Raw genomic sequence first — 16,417 nt, forward strand, 5'->3', positions numbered from 1 at the left:
TGTGTACATAATCTGACCAGACATTGCGGAATCACCTTCATAAACCATCTCTGATCCCAATGGCCTATCAGAGGTGTTGATACTTCCACACTGTCTCATAACATCTGGTTATGCGTTTTTTGTTTTTTCTTTTAGGAGGTATACTTGATGACAGTAGAAACTGTAAACTACAATCTGCTTGTTTCAGGGGTTTGAAGACTGCCTTGTGTTTGATGAAATACTGGACCAGTGTCACAATGACCTGTGTAAGTATGACGTGACCACTGAGATGGAGTAGAAGCTGTCAGATGTGAATCCAGTCAATGATTAAATGCATGAACAGCAGCGGCAAAGTTGTGAGTTCGTACAACCACCATGTTGTGAGTCAGTACAACTACCCTGAGTCAGCACAACCTCCATGACATGAGTCAGCTCTACCACCATGTCATGAGTCAGCTCTACAACCATGTTGTGAGTCAGCACTACCACCATGTTGTGAGTCAGCACTACCACCATATTGTGAGTCAGTACTACCACCATGTCATGAGTCTGTATTACCACCATGTTGTGAGTCAGCACTACCACCATGTTGTGAGTCAGCACTACTACCATGTTGTGAGTCAGTACTACCACCATGTCATGAGTCTGTACTACCACCATGTTGTGAGTCAGCTCTACCACCATGTCGTGAGTCAGGACAACCACCATGTTGTGAGTCAGTACTACAACCATGTTGTGAGTCAGTTCTACAACCATGTCATGAGTCAGCTCTACCATCATGTCGTGAGTCAGTACTACCACCATGTCGTGAGTCAGTACTACCACCATGTCGTGAGTCAGTACTACAACCATGTTGTGAGTCAGCTCTACCACCATGTCATGAGTCAGCTCTACCATCATGTCGTGAGTCAGTACTACCACCATGTTGTGAGTCAGTACTACAACCATGTTGTGAGTAAGTACTACCACCATGTCGTGAGTCACTACTACAACCATGTTGTGAGTCAGCACTACCACCATGTTGTGAGTCAGCACTACCACCATGTTGTGAGTAAGTACTACCACCTTGTTGTGAGTCAGTACTACAACCATGTCATGAGTCAGCACTACCACCATGTTGTGAGTCAGCACTACCACCATGTTGTGAGTCAGCACTACCACCTTGTTGTGAGTCAGCACTACCACCATGTTGTGATTCAGCACTACCACCATGTTGTGAGTCACTGACAATGTGGTTACCTCAGTGGTATATGTGTTCATGTGTAATGGGTATTTACATTCTGTATTGCAGCTGCATCCCTTGAACAGTTCACAAGCTTCAGAAACAAAGATGCTCAAGCTATCTGTGATCTGGCGATGTACAATTACATAGAGGTGAGTAATGCTGTGTTCAGGTCCTTGTACGCTGGAACTCAATTCTCCAATTATTTTCTGTGTGTATGTGAAATGTATATTTAAAGTAGACATGTTACAATAACTACAAAGCTGAAGTCAACAGTGCTAATTGAAGCAATATTTGTCTTACGATGCAATCATATCATCATGTATGCTTCCTGTTACATGTCTGCTCTTACTGTTGGGGAAAAAACAACATGAAGCCTCTTTGATCAATGGGTGATCTACATACAGGCTGTCACTCCTTCTCTAAAGCCTGGGTTGAGCTTTGGACTAATTCAGAACTCATTAAAATCAGATCCTTTACTCTAAATCTCTCTCCATCGAGATACCTTAAAACCTGAGCGAAACAGTATTGAGCCATTAGCCTGTTGTGACATCCTATGGACACTTTGTTGAAACGTTTGAGAGAGGTACTGAATTAGACAAAGACATCCGACATGTAGACTTTGCGTTAGGCTGAAGTTGCTGAAGATATATTGTAAATGTTTCAGATGAGGAAGTCTGTGAACTCACCAATATTCTTGTTGAGGAAGCGGATTGATAATTTGTTGTACACACTCTTCCCCAAAGCCTGGATCCCCCTGTATACCATGGTAAGACCATATGTGTTATACTCACACTCTCTACATACTCTGGTTACCATGGTGAGATCATATGTTATATTTATGATAGACACTCTCATGGCTACTGACTACTATTCATGTAAATACCTACTAAACTGCGGCAACTGTAGATCGATGCTCATGATGTCGATCACTTGAGTGGCTGGTCCAGACAATTTGCAGACCTCCCATCAATTAGCTGAAATATTGCTGAGTGCGGCGTTTCACAACAAACAAACCAAGCATAATGAGAGCCTATAAACGTAAACATGTTGTACCCACTTTAACCTACACCAAGATCATCCTGTAAACTACCATACATAGTGAGAGCCTAGATATGTTACATATTGTACCCACTTTACCCGACACCAAGATCATCCTGTAAACCACCATGTGTAGTGAGAGCCTAGATATGTTACCAATTGTACCAATTTACCCGACACCAAGATCATCCTGTAAACTACCATACATAGTGAGAGCCTAGATGTTACCAATTGTACCCACTTTACCTGACACCAAGATCATCCTGTAAACTACCATGTATAGTGAGAGCCTAGATGTTACCAATTGTACCCAATTTACCCGACACCAAGATCATCCTGTAAACTACCATGTCTAGTGAGAGCCTAGATGTTACCAATTGTACCCACTTTACCCGACACCAAGATCATCCTGTAAACTACCATGTATAGTGAGAGCCTAGATGTTACCAATTGTACCCACTTTACCCGACACCAAGATCATCCTGTAAACTACCATGTCTAGTGAGAGCCTAGATGTTACCAATTGTACCCACTTTACCCGACACCAAGATCATCCTGTAAACTACCATGTATAGTGAGAGCCTAGATATGTTACCAATTGTACCCACTTTACCCGACACCAAGATCATCCTGTAAACTACCATGTGTAGTGAGAGCCTAGATATGTTACATATTGTACCCTCTTTACCCGACACCAAGATCATCCTGTAAACTACCATGTGTAGTGAGAGCCTAGATATGATACCTAGTGTACCCACTTTACCCGACACCAAGATCATCCTGTAAACTACCATGTGTAGTGAGAGCCTAGATATGTTACATATTGTACCCACTTTACCCGACACCAAGATCATCCTGTAAACTACCATACATAGTGAGAGCCTAGATGTTACCAATTGTACCCACTTTACCCGACACCAAGATCATCCTGTAAACTACCATACATAGTGAGAGCCTAGATATGTTACCAATTGTACCCACTTTACCCGACACCAAGATCATCCTGTAAACTACCATACATAGTGAGAGCCTAGATGTTACCAATTGTACCCACTTTACCTGACACCAAGATCATCCTGTAAACTACCATGTATAGTGAGAGCCTAGATGTTACCAATTGTACCCACTTTACCCGACACCAAGATCATCCTGTAAACTACCATGTCTAGTGAGAGCCTAGATGTTACCAATTGTACCCACTTTACCCGACACCAAGATCATCCTGTAAACTACCATGTATAGTGAGAGCCTAGATGTTACCAATTGTACCCACTTTACCCGACACCAAGATCATCCTGTAAACTACCATGTCTAGTGAGAGCCTAGATGTTACCAATTGTACCCACTTTACCCGACACCAAGATCATCCTGTAAACTACCATGTATAGTGAGAGCCTAGATATGTTACCAATTGTACCCACTTTACCCGACACCAAGATCATCCTGTAAACTACCATGTGTAGTGAGAGCCTAGATATGTTACATATTGTACCCTCTTTACCCGACACCAAGATCATCCTGTAAACTACCATGTGTAGTGAGAGCCTAGATATGATACCTAGTGTACCCACTTTACCCGACACCAAGATCATCCTGTAAACTACCATACATAGTGAGAGCCTAGATGTTACCAATTGTACCCACTTTACCCGACACCAAGATCATCCTGTAAACTACCATACATAGTGAGAGCCTAGATATGTTACCAATTGTACCCACTTTACCCGACACCAAGATCATCCTGTAAACTACCATGTATAGTGAGAGCCTAGATATTACCAATTGTACCCACTTTACCCGACACCAAGATCATCCTGTAAACTACCATGTATAGTGAGAGCCTAGATATGTTACCAAATGTACCCACTTTACCCGACACCAAGATCATCCTGTAAACTACCATGTATAGTGAGAGCCTAGATATGTTACCAATTGTACCCACTTTACCCGACACCAAGATCATCCTGTAAACTACCATGTGTAGTGAGAGCCTAGATATGTTACCAATTGTACCCACTTTACCCGACACCAAGATCATCCTGTAAACTACCATGTATAGTGAGAGCCTAGATATGTTACATATTGTACCCACTTTACCCGACACCAAGATCATCCTGTAAACTACCATGTGTAGTGAGAGCCTAGATATGTTACATAGTGTACGCACTTTACCCGACACCAAGATCATCCTGTAAACTACCATGTGTAGTGAGAGCCTAGATATGTTACATATTGTACCCACTTTACCCGACACCAAGATCATCCTGTAAACTACCATACATAGTGAGAGCCTAGATGTTACCAATTGTACCCACTTTACCCGACACCAAGATCATCCTGTAAACTACCATACATAGTGAGAGCCTAGATATGTTACCAATTGTACCCACTTTACCCGACACCAATATCATCCTGTAAACTACCATGTATAGTGAGAGCCCAGATGTTACCAATTGTACCCACTTTACCCGACACCAAGATCATCCTGTAAACTACCATGTATAGTGAGAGCCTAGATATGTTACCAATTGTACCCACTTTACCCGACACCAAGATCATCCTGTAAACTACCATGTGTAGTGAGAGCCTAGATATGTTACATATTGTACCCACTTTACCCGACACCAAGATCATCCTGTAAACTACCATGTATAGTGAGAGCCTAGATATGATACCTAGTGTACCCACTTTACCCTACACCAAGATCATCCTGTAAACTACCATGCAAAGTGAGAGCCTAGATATGTTACCAATTGTACCCACTTTACCCGACACCAAGATCATCCTGTAAACTACCATGTGTAGTGAGAGCCTAGATATGTTACATATTGTACGCACTTTACCTGACACCAAGATCATCCTGTAAACTACCATGCATAGTGAGAGCCTAGATATGTTACCAATTGTACCCACTTTACCCGACACCAAGATCATCCTGTAAACTACCATGTATAGTGAGAGCCTAGATATGTTACATATTGTACCCACTTTACCCGACACCAAGATCATCCTGTAAACTACCATGTGTAGTGAGAGCCTAGATATGTTACATATTGTACGCACTTTACCCGACACCAAGATCATCCTGTAAACTACCATGTGTAGTGAGAGCCTAGATATGTTACATATTGTACCCACTTTACCCGACACCAAGATCATCCTGTAAACTACCATACATAGTGAGAGCCTAGATGTTACCAATTGTACCCACTTTACCCGACACCAAGATCATCCTGTAAACTACCATACATAGTGAGAGCCTAGATATGTTACCAATTGTACCCACTTTACCCGACACCAATATCATCCTGTAAACTACCATGTATACTGAGAGCCCAGATGTTACCAATTGTACCCACTTTACCCGACACCAAGATCATCCTGTAAACTACCATGTATAGTGAGAGCCTAGATATGTTACATATTGTACCCATTTTACCCGACACCAAGATCATCCTGTAAACTACCATGTATAGTGAGAGCCTAGATATGATACCTAGTGTACCCACTTTACCCTACAACAAGATCATCCTGTAAACTACCATGCATAGTGAGAGCCTAGATATGTTACCAATTGTACCCACTTTACCCGACACCAAGATCATCCTGTTAACTACCATGTGTAGTGAGAGCCTAGATATGTTACCAAATGTACCCACTTTACCCGACACCAAGATCATCCTGTAAACTACCATGTATAGTGAGAGCCTAGATATGTTACCAATTGTACCCACTTTACCCGACACCAAGATCATCCTGTAAACTACCATGTGTAGTGAGAGCCTAGATATGTTACCAATTGTACCCACTTTACCCGACACCAAGATCATCCTGTAAACTACCATGTATAGTGAGAGCCTAGATATGTTACCAATTGTACCCACTTTACCCGACACCAAGATCATCCTGTAAACTACCATGTGTAGTGAGAGCCTAGATATGTTACCAATTGTACCCACTTTACCCGACACCAAGATCATCCTGTAAACTACCATGTGTAGTGAGAGCCTAGATATGTTACCAAATGTACCCACTTTACCCGACACCAAGATCATCCTGTAAACTACCATGTATAGTGAGAGCCTAGATATGTTACCAATTGTACCCACTTTACCCGACACCAAGATCATCCTGTAAACTACCATGTGTAGTGAGAGCCTAGATATGTTACCAATTGTACCCACTTTACCCGACACCAAGATCATCCTGTAAACTACCATGTATAGTGAGAGCCTAGATATGTTACCAATTGTACCCACTTTACCCGACACCAAGATCATCCTGTAAACTACCATGTGTAGTGAGAGCCTAGATATGTTACATATTGTACCCACTTTACCCGACACAAGATCATCCTGTAAACTACCATGTGTAGTGAGAGCCTAGATATGTTACATATTGTACCCACTTTACCCGACACCAAGATCATCCTGTAAACTACCATGTGTAGTGAGAGCCTAGATATGATAGCTAGTGTACCGACTTTACCCTAGACCAAGATCACCCTGTAAACTACCATGCATAGTGAGAGCCTAGATATATTACCAATTGTACCCACTTTACCCTACACCAAGATCATCCTGTAAACTACCATGCATAGTGAGAGCCTAGATATGTTACCAATTGTACCCACTTTACCCGACACCAAGATCATCCTGTAAACTACCATGTGTAGTGAGAGCCTAGATATGTTACCAAATGTACCGACTTTACCCTAGACCAAGATCATCCTGTAAACTACCATGTATAGTGAGAGCCTAGATATGTTACCAATTGTACCCACTTTACCCGACACCAAGATCATCCTGTAAACTACCATGTGTAGTGAGAGCCTAGATATGTTACATATTGTACCCACTTTACCCGACACCAAGATCATCCTGTAAACTAACATGTGTAGTGAGAGCCTAGATATGTTACATATTGTACCCACTTTACCCGACACCAAGATCATCCTGTAAACCACCATGTGTAGTGAGAGCCTAGATATGATACCTAGTGTACCCACTTTACCCGACACCAAGATCATCCTGTAAACCACCATGTGTAGTGAGAGCCTAGATATGTTACATATTGTACCCACTTTACCCGACACCAAGATCATCCTGTAAACTACCATGTGTAGTGAGAGCCTAGATATGTTACCAATTGTACCAATTTACCCGACACCAAGATCATCCTGTAAACTACCATGTGTAGTGAGAGCCTAGATATGTTACCAATTGTACCCACTTTACCCGACACCAAGATCATCCTGTAAACTACCATGTATAGGGAGAGCCTCCAGGTTGATCCACTGTGAGTACTCCATGCTTCTCTGGTGAGCTGACAGATTCGTGGCTTGGTTAGATTGTCTAACACTGTTTGTGTGAATCATTGCCCATACACACTGAAACAGACTCAATTTTTTACAGATTTTGCATTGTTTTTGAAATTTTGCTTGATATCACTTGAAGCAAACGTCCTATGATCATTCACTTGATACCAAGATTTTAGAATATGTGTCAATTTGTTGGGTTTGATAATAAATAAGTACTGATTTGGTCTGCATAGGACTGGTCATTTTGAATCACTGTTGATGTCAGAATAAGAAATTATTCTTGTGAAAAGCAAATGTACACTTACCCAGATTCATGTAAACATTTTCACAATTTGGTTATTCTTATAGAGCTCCAGGAACTCTTATGGATGAAAAGGCCACCTCTGTGGTCTAGTGGTATAGTGTCTGTGTGCCCCGAGAGCAGAAGGTCGGCGGTTCGATCCCCGACCACATCATACCAAAAGATGTTAAAAGATAGTACTTGTTGTTACACTCATGTCTTCTGTGGCATGGTATCTTAATGTGCTAGCACTATAAACACACCACGTGCATGCACGTCACTATATAAGGGCAATCATCTTGAACGCGACATTAAACCCCATTTCCCCTCACCTGTTGGATGAATACTTTGGGGTCTTTTTGATATACTCTTCATAATCAACAGATATCTTAAACTAGAAATAGCATTTATTATTAAATGCTACTTCTAAAGGAACAATTGAAGCGTGTAACTTATATACATATATGAATACACTATACATGGTCCTAGCTGACGTTAGATATTTCAGATGACTTTAGAGAGTGCAGTTCATCCAGTCAAATGTCCTCAGATACAGCCTGTCATCTGTGAGTGTCAGTGTTGTAAAATGGTTGATGATGTGAGAATACAGTAGAGTTTATATGCCAGTAATGCCATTTCCAGGTGTCCTTCACACGGACAAGGTATCACGAATGTATCAACAGACGCAAGTGGCAAGATCAAGTAAGTTTCACGCAAAGCGTGGGTGAATACTGATAAATGATGCATCAGCACTTTTGCAGCTATCTTTACTAAATTCAAAGTCACTTGTTTCAGTTATGCTCTTCTCATACCAAACAAACCGGGCAATCACACAGTAGATGAATATGTTGGACTGCAGTAATCTTGACATCAGGGTAAATGAGATCTGGTTCTCAGACGCTCATGTCACTATGTCGTCGAAACTGAAAGTATTTTTTGTCTGCTCAGAGCTCCAGATAAGCTTTTGGTGTTGTGGGTATTTTACCCATGCATTTTAAAATCATTGGGTATCAGTAATTCTATCTGCGTATTCAAATATCTGTTACCCACTAGTTTTTACACATGTGGGTATTTAAGTTAAATATTTAAAAACACTGTTCATCTAGTCCCTGCAAACTGGTGTCGTGTGGGTTCGAGAGCTTTATAGGACTCAAAAATACCACGATACTTCCACACAAAAGTGTGATGGCAAATGATCATGATGTGACTGTCATCGTGGAGTTTGGCAAGGTTGACGGAATGTCCGTTTATAATTTCAAAATAAGTTTTGGTAATCGAATACGCAGGGTTACTTCACAATATTTTGATGATACGCACAAATTATATTTTTGTAGCGTATCTGTAATGTTCGTTGCGTATTTGATACGCTTGGATTATATTTTACTGCGTATTTCTGCATTTCTGATGCGTATTTCACGCAGATACGCAGCTTATCTGGAGCTCTGTCTGCTTCATGACAAAAAATTAATTTTCTTTCCATGAGGCACCATGACTTCACCATTCTTGCCAGACAAATATCTTTGAGTTTATTACAAAATTTGTAAACATTATAAAAACCAAAACAAATGTGTTTATTGTGAATATCCTTTTGTCTGTATTCTTATACTATTTTGTTCCATTTTTTGTGGCTTGCACCTCAAATCAACCTTTACAACATTTATTTAATTTGACCTCCTGCCTCTTGTCAAAGTTAAAAAAAGTATTGTCTGCTTTGTTAAAGAAAATATCATTTGTTGCTAGTAGGACATTTGTCCAGCCTTGACAGAACTATAATGTCAAAGCCAAATTACTTTTAAGATCTCTGTCAAACTGACAGTACAATTACATAGTGCCATAAATAGAAGCAAAATTAATTTGAGATGACATTGTTCATTTCAGGTGATAGGGAAGCTCTGTATTGGAATGGCAGCAGTGGGCGTGGCATCAGTGTGCTTCACAGCCTACTGTCTGTTGGATGGGGATGAGAATCTGACACTCGGTGAACGGATCACAGCCATGTTTCAGAGGGTGCTTAGCTTTGAAGATTGAACGCTAACATGAACTGAATATGAAAGAAAAGGCCGCTACTAACCATAGTTTGGAAGAATGGTCTTAAAATAATATCCCAGTTTTGTTATTAAAGTTCTATTATTTGTGTTGTTCTATTATTTGTGCTGTTCTATTATTTGTGCTGTTCTATTATTTGTGCTGTTCTATTATTTGTGTTGTTCTATTATTTGTGCTGTTCTATTATTTGTGCTGTTCTATTATTTGTGTTGTTCTATTATTTGTGTTGTTCTATTATTTGTGCTGTTCTATTATTTGTGCTGTTCTATTATTTGTGCTGTTCTATTATTTGTGTTGTTCTATTATTTGTGCTGTTCTATTATTTGTGCTGTTCTATTATTTGTGTTGTTCTATTATTTGTGTTGTTCTATTATTTGTGCTGTTCTATTATTTGTGCTGTTCTATGTCATCATGTAAGGTGTTGACCTATGAATGTGTTGTTATTTCAGGCATCAGACAACAATGAAAGGTATCAAATGCTATCTTTATATTACTGACTAGTCTATCACCTCTACTAACATTTTACAAAGTAGATGGTAGAAATATGTGAACGTTAATATGGTCCTCAGAGCATTACTTACAGGCAGTATTATTTACACATTGCTTGTACCAGTGGCCAATATATGTATTGATAACATGTCCAACATAGTTCCTTTGTGCCTACAGGGTATCTTTTTTTTTTGAAAGTATAGATGTCCATGTTGTGAGTGAGTCATTATTAAACTGAAAGTTTATCATATAATGTACTCTGCCTATACATCTTTGTTGGGCCACACTTTTTAAAATGATATTTTCAAGAATTTATTCCATCTTTTCCACACATGGTTGGTCAAAATAAAAATAAATGTCAGTCAATTATTTATTTATATGAATGTCATTCTGCCATGTGTTTAAAACTGCAGGTGGCCTCTTGAATCAGTGATAGTTATGTAGACACAAAATTATCTGATATATGATAATATGATATGGTAATGTGTGAATATGGTAAAGTGAATATGATTTTTACTGTAAATGGAGGAATATAGTCACATAGATTTATGATAGTTTGTGTACAAAATGGCACATTTATTAGCATAGTAATATTCTAGTCAATCTAAGCTAGACTGCAATCATGCTTGTCATTGTGGTTAATGTTGAGGCAATATTCCAACATGTTTATACATTTTGTATTGACCTCCCTGCCCAACTCACTACAAATTCCGACTCATGAAGGTCTGGGTTGGACTAGGTCTTCAATCAACCCATGCTTGCTGTAAAATGCGACTTAGCTTTTCGTAAGCGGTGTCTCATGGTATCAGGTGGACAGGCTCACTGACTTGGTTGATGCATGTCATCATATCCCAATTGCGTAGATCGATGCTGATGTCAATCACTGGATTGTCTGGTCCAGATTTGATTATATACAGGCCACTGTCATACAGCTGGAATATTGCTGTGTGCAGTGCCAAACAGAAAAATACTCTACTATTTACCCACTTTACATAATATTCTTTTCCTCCAAGTACCTACAGATAATGAAAGTTGCTATGTGTGGCCCCTTCGTTCTTTCTTTCCTCACTGTTTGAAATATACTGTATATGTAGCCCTAGCAAACATTCATGCCTTGTGCAAGTCACATCCATTGTCAGTTAATGTGCCTAAAGCAGTTTGTTCAATATTGTTGACATAGATATTTATGTAAGTTTCTCAGTAACATTTCATATTTCGAAGTCAGAAGACGTCTTAATTTATACATATATCGGATTATGGCAATACATTTGAAGCAGATAAAGGTGTTTTATACTCTTACAGGAATTACATTAGAAGGTAAAATGATATTCATCTTCTATCCATAGATTACATATACATAATACATAACTTAAATCACTCCACAACCATCTCCCTTTGTTAACTTTCAACCTTAACAACCCCGTTCTCAGTCTTTTCAAAATATTACATTGCTTTCTATCAATTAAAAGGGTGAGGTACTTCTCAGGTTCGATTAGGCTTTTATACTGTTTACTGCTAGTAAACAGTTTTCTCTGATCTGTTTCCTTAGAAAGGTCTTGCTTGTGTTTGCTTCTAATTTGTGCATCTATTGTCTTGTTCCATACTCCCTATTTTCTCTGTTAGTCTGAAGGGAAATGGAGTGTAATATCCTGATGCTTGTTTGATGCATGACATTTATACACATTGAATGTATGTTTAAACAGTTTATGTCCGTATATAACAACAAACAATTTGAATCATCAGAGTATTTAGTTATCCTTGCATCTGTTTGTTTGTTGTTTAATGCTGCACCCAGCAATATTCCAGCAGTGATGGGGGTTTGTAAATAAGTCAGGACCAGACAATCTAGTGACCTGGAATTCTAACCTGGAATCTTTAAGGATCCTTGCATCTGACCATAAACACACTTACGCATGCCACACACATATAACCCATATTCAATTATGCTGGTCTTTGTATTGTTAGGGGCGGTGGGGTAACCTAGTGGTTAAAGCTTTCGCTCGTCACGCCGAAAACCCGGGCACGATTCCCCATATGGGTACAATGTGTGAAGCCCATTTCTGGTGTCCCCCTCTGTGATATTGCTGGAATATTGCTAAAAGCGTAAAACCATATTCACTCTCTTTGCATTGCTATTTCAATATTGTATAATATGTCTTGATGGATAAATATAGATGCTTGAAAAATATGCTGATGTAAGGACATAGTGAGTGAACTGGGCTTTAGGCAGCTTTGAACAGTACTTCAGTCATAATACCTGAATGTGGGAGAAAGCCTGACAGATAATTTCCAAAATAACCTGAAGAAGCTACATTCTGTTCATCAGTAAATTTGAAATATTTGTATATGGGGATTTTGTTTAAGAATAAGACAAAACAACTAAAATGGGGGAGTAGGTGCTCTGGATCTGTGATGACATATGGATCTGTGATTATTTACAGGACACCTCAATGTGGCTGAATAATAGCTATTCATTATTTACTGATGAAACATTTCATTGAATCACTAGTAATATATTACATGCAGTGAAACCCCATTAATATGGATGGTAGCACTCTAATTAAAATTGGCCGGATTAAGAAATTTCCAGAGTAGCAAAGTATGGGTAGTTTGAGTTGAGAAGTTTGGTGAGTGAGATATCTGCTTGAGCCAGGTCCTTGGCAGCCATCACTGACGCTCTATGACTGGGATGTTTTTCATCTCAATGTACTTTGTACACAATTATGTAAGGTTTGGTAAAAGTATTCACCTCCAAGGGGGTTTCAGGATTGAATTATATGTCCCAAGTTACCTATGCTGGTAATAAGAGTTGACCTAGTGGATCTGGTGGTAAAGCTTGGTGATGTAGATTGCTGCTCATCTGAGCCACCATGTGTCTGGATTGAGAAATCCACTGTATAAAAAGGACACAGGGTTGCTTGTCAAGTATTAGCACCAGCTGAGTAACTAGTCACTTCACTTGTTTCTTATATGAACATGGCAAATATTTGATGTTATATTTACATATTCATTATGTTAATATTTTAAGGACATATCAGTGGTCATGTAGTGGAAAGGGCCTAAAATGAGGACTAGAGTCCAATTATTTATTTTGCGGACAGAATCAGATCTGATTGGTTTTAAAATTTCATAGAGGTCAGTAACGCCTGATCAGACTTTTGATCTGAGATTCCACAGCTGTGTTAATATTGATTTGAGATTGCACAACTATGTTTGAGTGAATCTCTTCTATTAATTGGTATATATGGTGATATCAGGGTTGACGATATTTAAATAGTTTTCTTAAGGATGTCAGGTTGTCTATTCAGAATATTCAAATTTTCTGAGTAAAGTATTCTTAAAATCAAATGGTTGAGTGATTATGGTTTTATACCTGTTTAATATTCAAGTAATATTGTTCTGTTAACAGTTTTATAATCAATAGTATTTATCTATTTTAATATTTTAAACACATATGGATAAACTGTTCATCTTTAAGAAAATGTTTTCACATTAATATGATTGTGTGATATTGGTTTGCCAGTTGATAAAAAACTGTGCATATTGACTTATTTCCCTGACATTCCCTTGATAATATCCATATTCCCAAGGCAAGGGAGTTAACTGACTTTAAAAGTCCAGTTTCCACCATTGCCAGACAAGGCTGGAATTCCGTAGCTTGATTGTAGCGCCACCAGTGGCAATTACTAATTATGTTCCTTCTCAGATTTCACCTATCATATTACTAGTATTTGCTTTAAACAAAATGGCAACTGTCAAGGCCATCTGGTTGAAAATAAAGATCTATTTATGAAACAACCAACAAGTCAGAGTTGTTTATCGTACAATAAAACACTGCAGGGAGAATAAACCATGAGGGGTGCATCCCCCAGTGGTGTATTCTTCTTGCAATGTTTTATTGTACGTTAAACAATAACCACGAGTCTTTTGTTTATTGTATATGATATCAACATTATGTGCAGCCACTTTAAGGATGATGAAATGTACAAGCTTCTCATATATGTATCCGTATCTTAATAATGATGACTCCCTCAATAGAATATGACCTCGGCACTGTCGGACAAGCCCATTTTTTACACAGGTGGGTATTTCCCACATATTCTCACAATCCTTGCTTCGATTACCAACACCTTTTCTCCCAATACCGATTCACATACCCCTGCCCAGCTACATCTTTGGAGCACTGACTAGACACCCCTCTCTCAAGAATAACGTCGTGCAATATACGTCATCAAGTTGCGAGCGCATGTTGGAATCTCCAGAAATAACGTCAAGATAGAACAATGTTTTATCGTGAAATAAACGTTCTTCATTATTCTTTGCGATTTCTTGCATAGCTATCTTATGTATTGTTATAAAACGGGTTTTTCGCGAAATGCATCAAATTACTTGAGTACCTTGATTTTAAACATGAGGCTATTTTGAAAATATCTGTAGACGTTAAGTTGACGATACAAATGCTTGCCAATCCTGCAATCGACCTAACTCTGCACAGCAGTGCCGGATTTTGATTCTACTAGGCATGGATTCTTTAGTCCAGCCAAAACATAAATTTCTTGTTCTGCAAGGGTGGAAACTGGTCCTTTGCCTCGGGAAGGTGATTATATCATACATCACTAGGAGAACAATCTCTTACCACCAGACATTTTCAATTGTTTTGTTTTTTGCATATATGAATGGCCATTTTGTGTAACGATATATACAACTTTTAAAAAATATAGCTTTTGGTGTCTAAAGCTGTTTGGTCTTCATGTCATAATAAAAAAAAATGTTGAGCATTACTCAAGACAGTCACAAATTGTATGTGATGATTTATTGTGAAATAAAACTATTATTACCTGTTTACAGCTTGCTTGTCACAGCATGCTTCCTGAATGATGGGACAATTATGACTGAAATTTGACAAAATCTGGACCCTGTAAAGGGAAAAGGGGTTTAACTTTGCATCCAAGATTAATGGACTGATAAAACGGTGTGTGTGTGTGTGTGTGTGTGTGTGTTGGGGGGGGTGGATGGTCAGTTGACACGGGATATCATCTGGATTGTCTGTTGACACGGGATATCATCTGGGTGGTCAGTTGACACGGGATATCATCTGGATTGTCTGTTGACACGGGATATCATCTGGATGGTCAGTTGACACGGGATATCATCTGGATTGTCTGTTGACACGGGATATCATCTGGATTGTCTGTTGACACGGGAGATCATCTGGACTGTCTGTTGACACTGGAGATCATCTGGATTGTCTGTGGACACGGGATATCATCTGGATGGTCAGTTGACACGGGATATCATCTGGATGGTCAGTTGACACGGGATATCATCTGGATTGTCTGTTGACACGGGATATCATCTGGATTGTCTGTTGACACGGGAGATCATCTGGATTGTCTGTTGACACTGGAGATCATCTGGATTGTCTGTGGACACGGGATATCATCTGGATGGTCAGTTGACACGGGATATCATCTGGATTGTCTGTGGACACGGGAGATCATCTGGATTGTCTGTTGACACTGGATATCATCTTGATAGTCTGTTGACACGGGTATCCTTTTGGGTATCATCCGTGGACATGGGGATGATGCAGTTCTGAAATTCGGATACTCCCTGTACAAGGAACAAGGAACACAATCGACATAGTTGTCATTGTTGTGTAACCCCTGACCTTGCTATCAAGGATATCTTTAGCCGGTGGGTCAAACGTGCCTCATGTGGTTTAACTTATCACCTAATCATAATCCATTGACATTTGCTCAAGTCATCATCAGTGTCATGCTACCCGTGACCTACTTCACATTGACCACTCTGGCTGGTAATAAGGGATGATCAGTAAACCTGAGCCCTGATCCACAAAGCTTTGTACTAAGATGATCTCCCATACTTTACCATTGACTTATGCTAGTTGTTGCGCTAACATCGCTTTGTGAAACAGGGTCCAGAGACCGCCCCAGTCTCCGCACACACACGCACGCACATGTTCTCACACTCCTCAAGCCATCTCCAACCCACCGAGCTACAAAAAAGAATGCTGCTC

The 16,417-nt window shown here is 39.5% G+C and overlaps 1 protein-coding gene and 1 pseudogene across 1 annotated transcript in view; one reads left to right on the forward strand and one right to left on the reverse strand.

Moving 5' to 3' along the window:
* The window catches only part of LOC139442746 (kynurenine 3-monooxygenase-like), a 46,935-nt gene extending 31,769 nt beyond the window's left edge, over window positions 1–15,166 (forward strand). The window contains exons 10-15 of the mRNA XM_071223629.1: window positions 188–245; window positions 1,271–1,353; window positions 1,869–1,970; window positions 8,485–8,544; window positions 9,721–9,849; window positions 10,338–15,166. Coding sequence (XP_071079730.1) covers window positions 188–245; window positions 1,271–1,353; window positions 1,869–1,970; window positions 8,485–8,544; window positions 9,721–9,849; window positions 10,338–10,385 — 480 coding nt within the window. The 3' untranslated portion in view covers window positions 10,386–15,166. The remainder of the gene's footprint in view (window positions 1–187; window positions 246–1,270; window positions 1,354–1,868; window positions 1,971–8,484; window positions 8,545–9,720; window positions 9,850–10,337) is intronic.
* Window positions 521–1,210, reverse strand: LOC139442168 (circumsporozoite protein-like; annotated as a pseudogene).
* Window positions 15,167–16,417: the final 1,251 nt, after the last annotated feature.

The sequence above is a fragment of the Haliotis cracherodii genome, unplaced genomic scaffold (genome assembly GCF_022045235.1).
Source record: "Haliotis cracherodii isolate W230 unplaced genomic scaffold, xgHalCrac1.p SCAF_5, whole genome shotgun sequence".
Lineage (NCBI taxonomy): Eukaryota > Metazoa > Mollusca > Gastropoda > Lepetellida > Haliotidae > Haliotis > Haliotis cracherodii.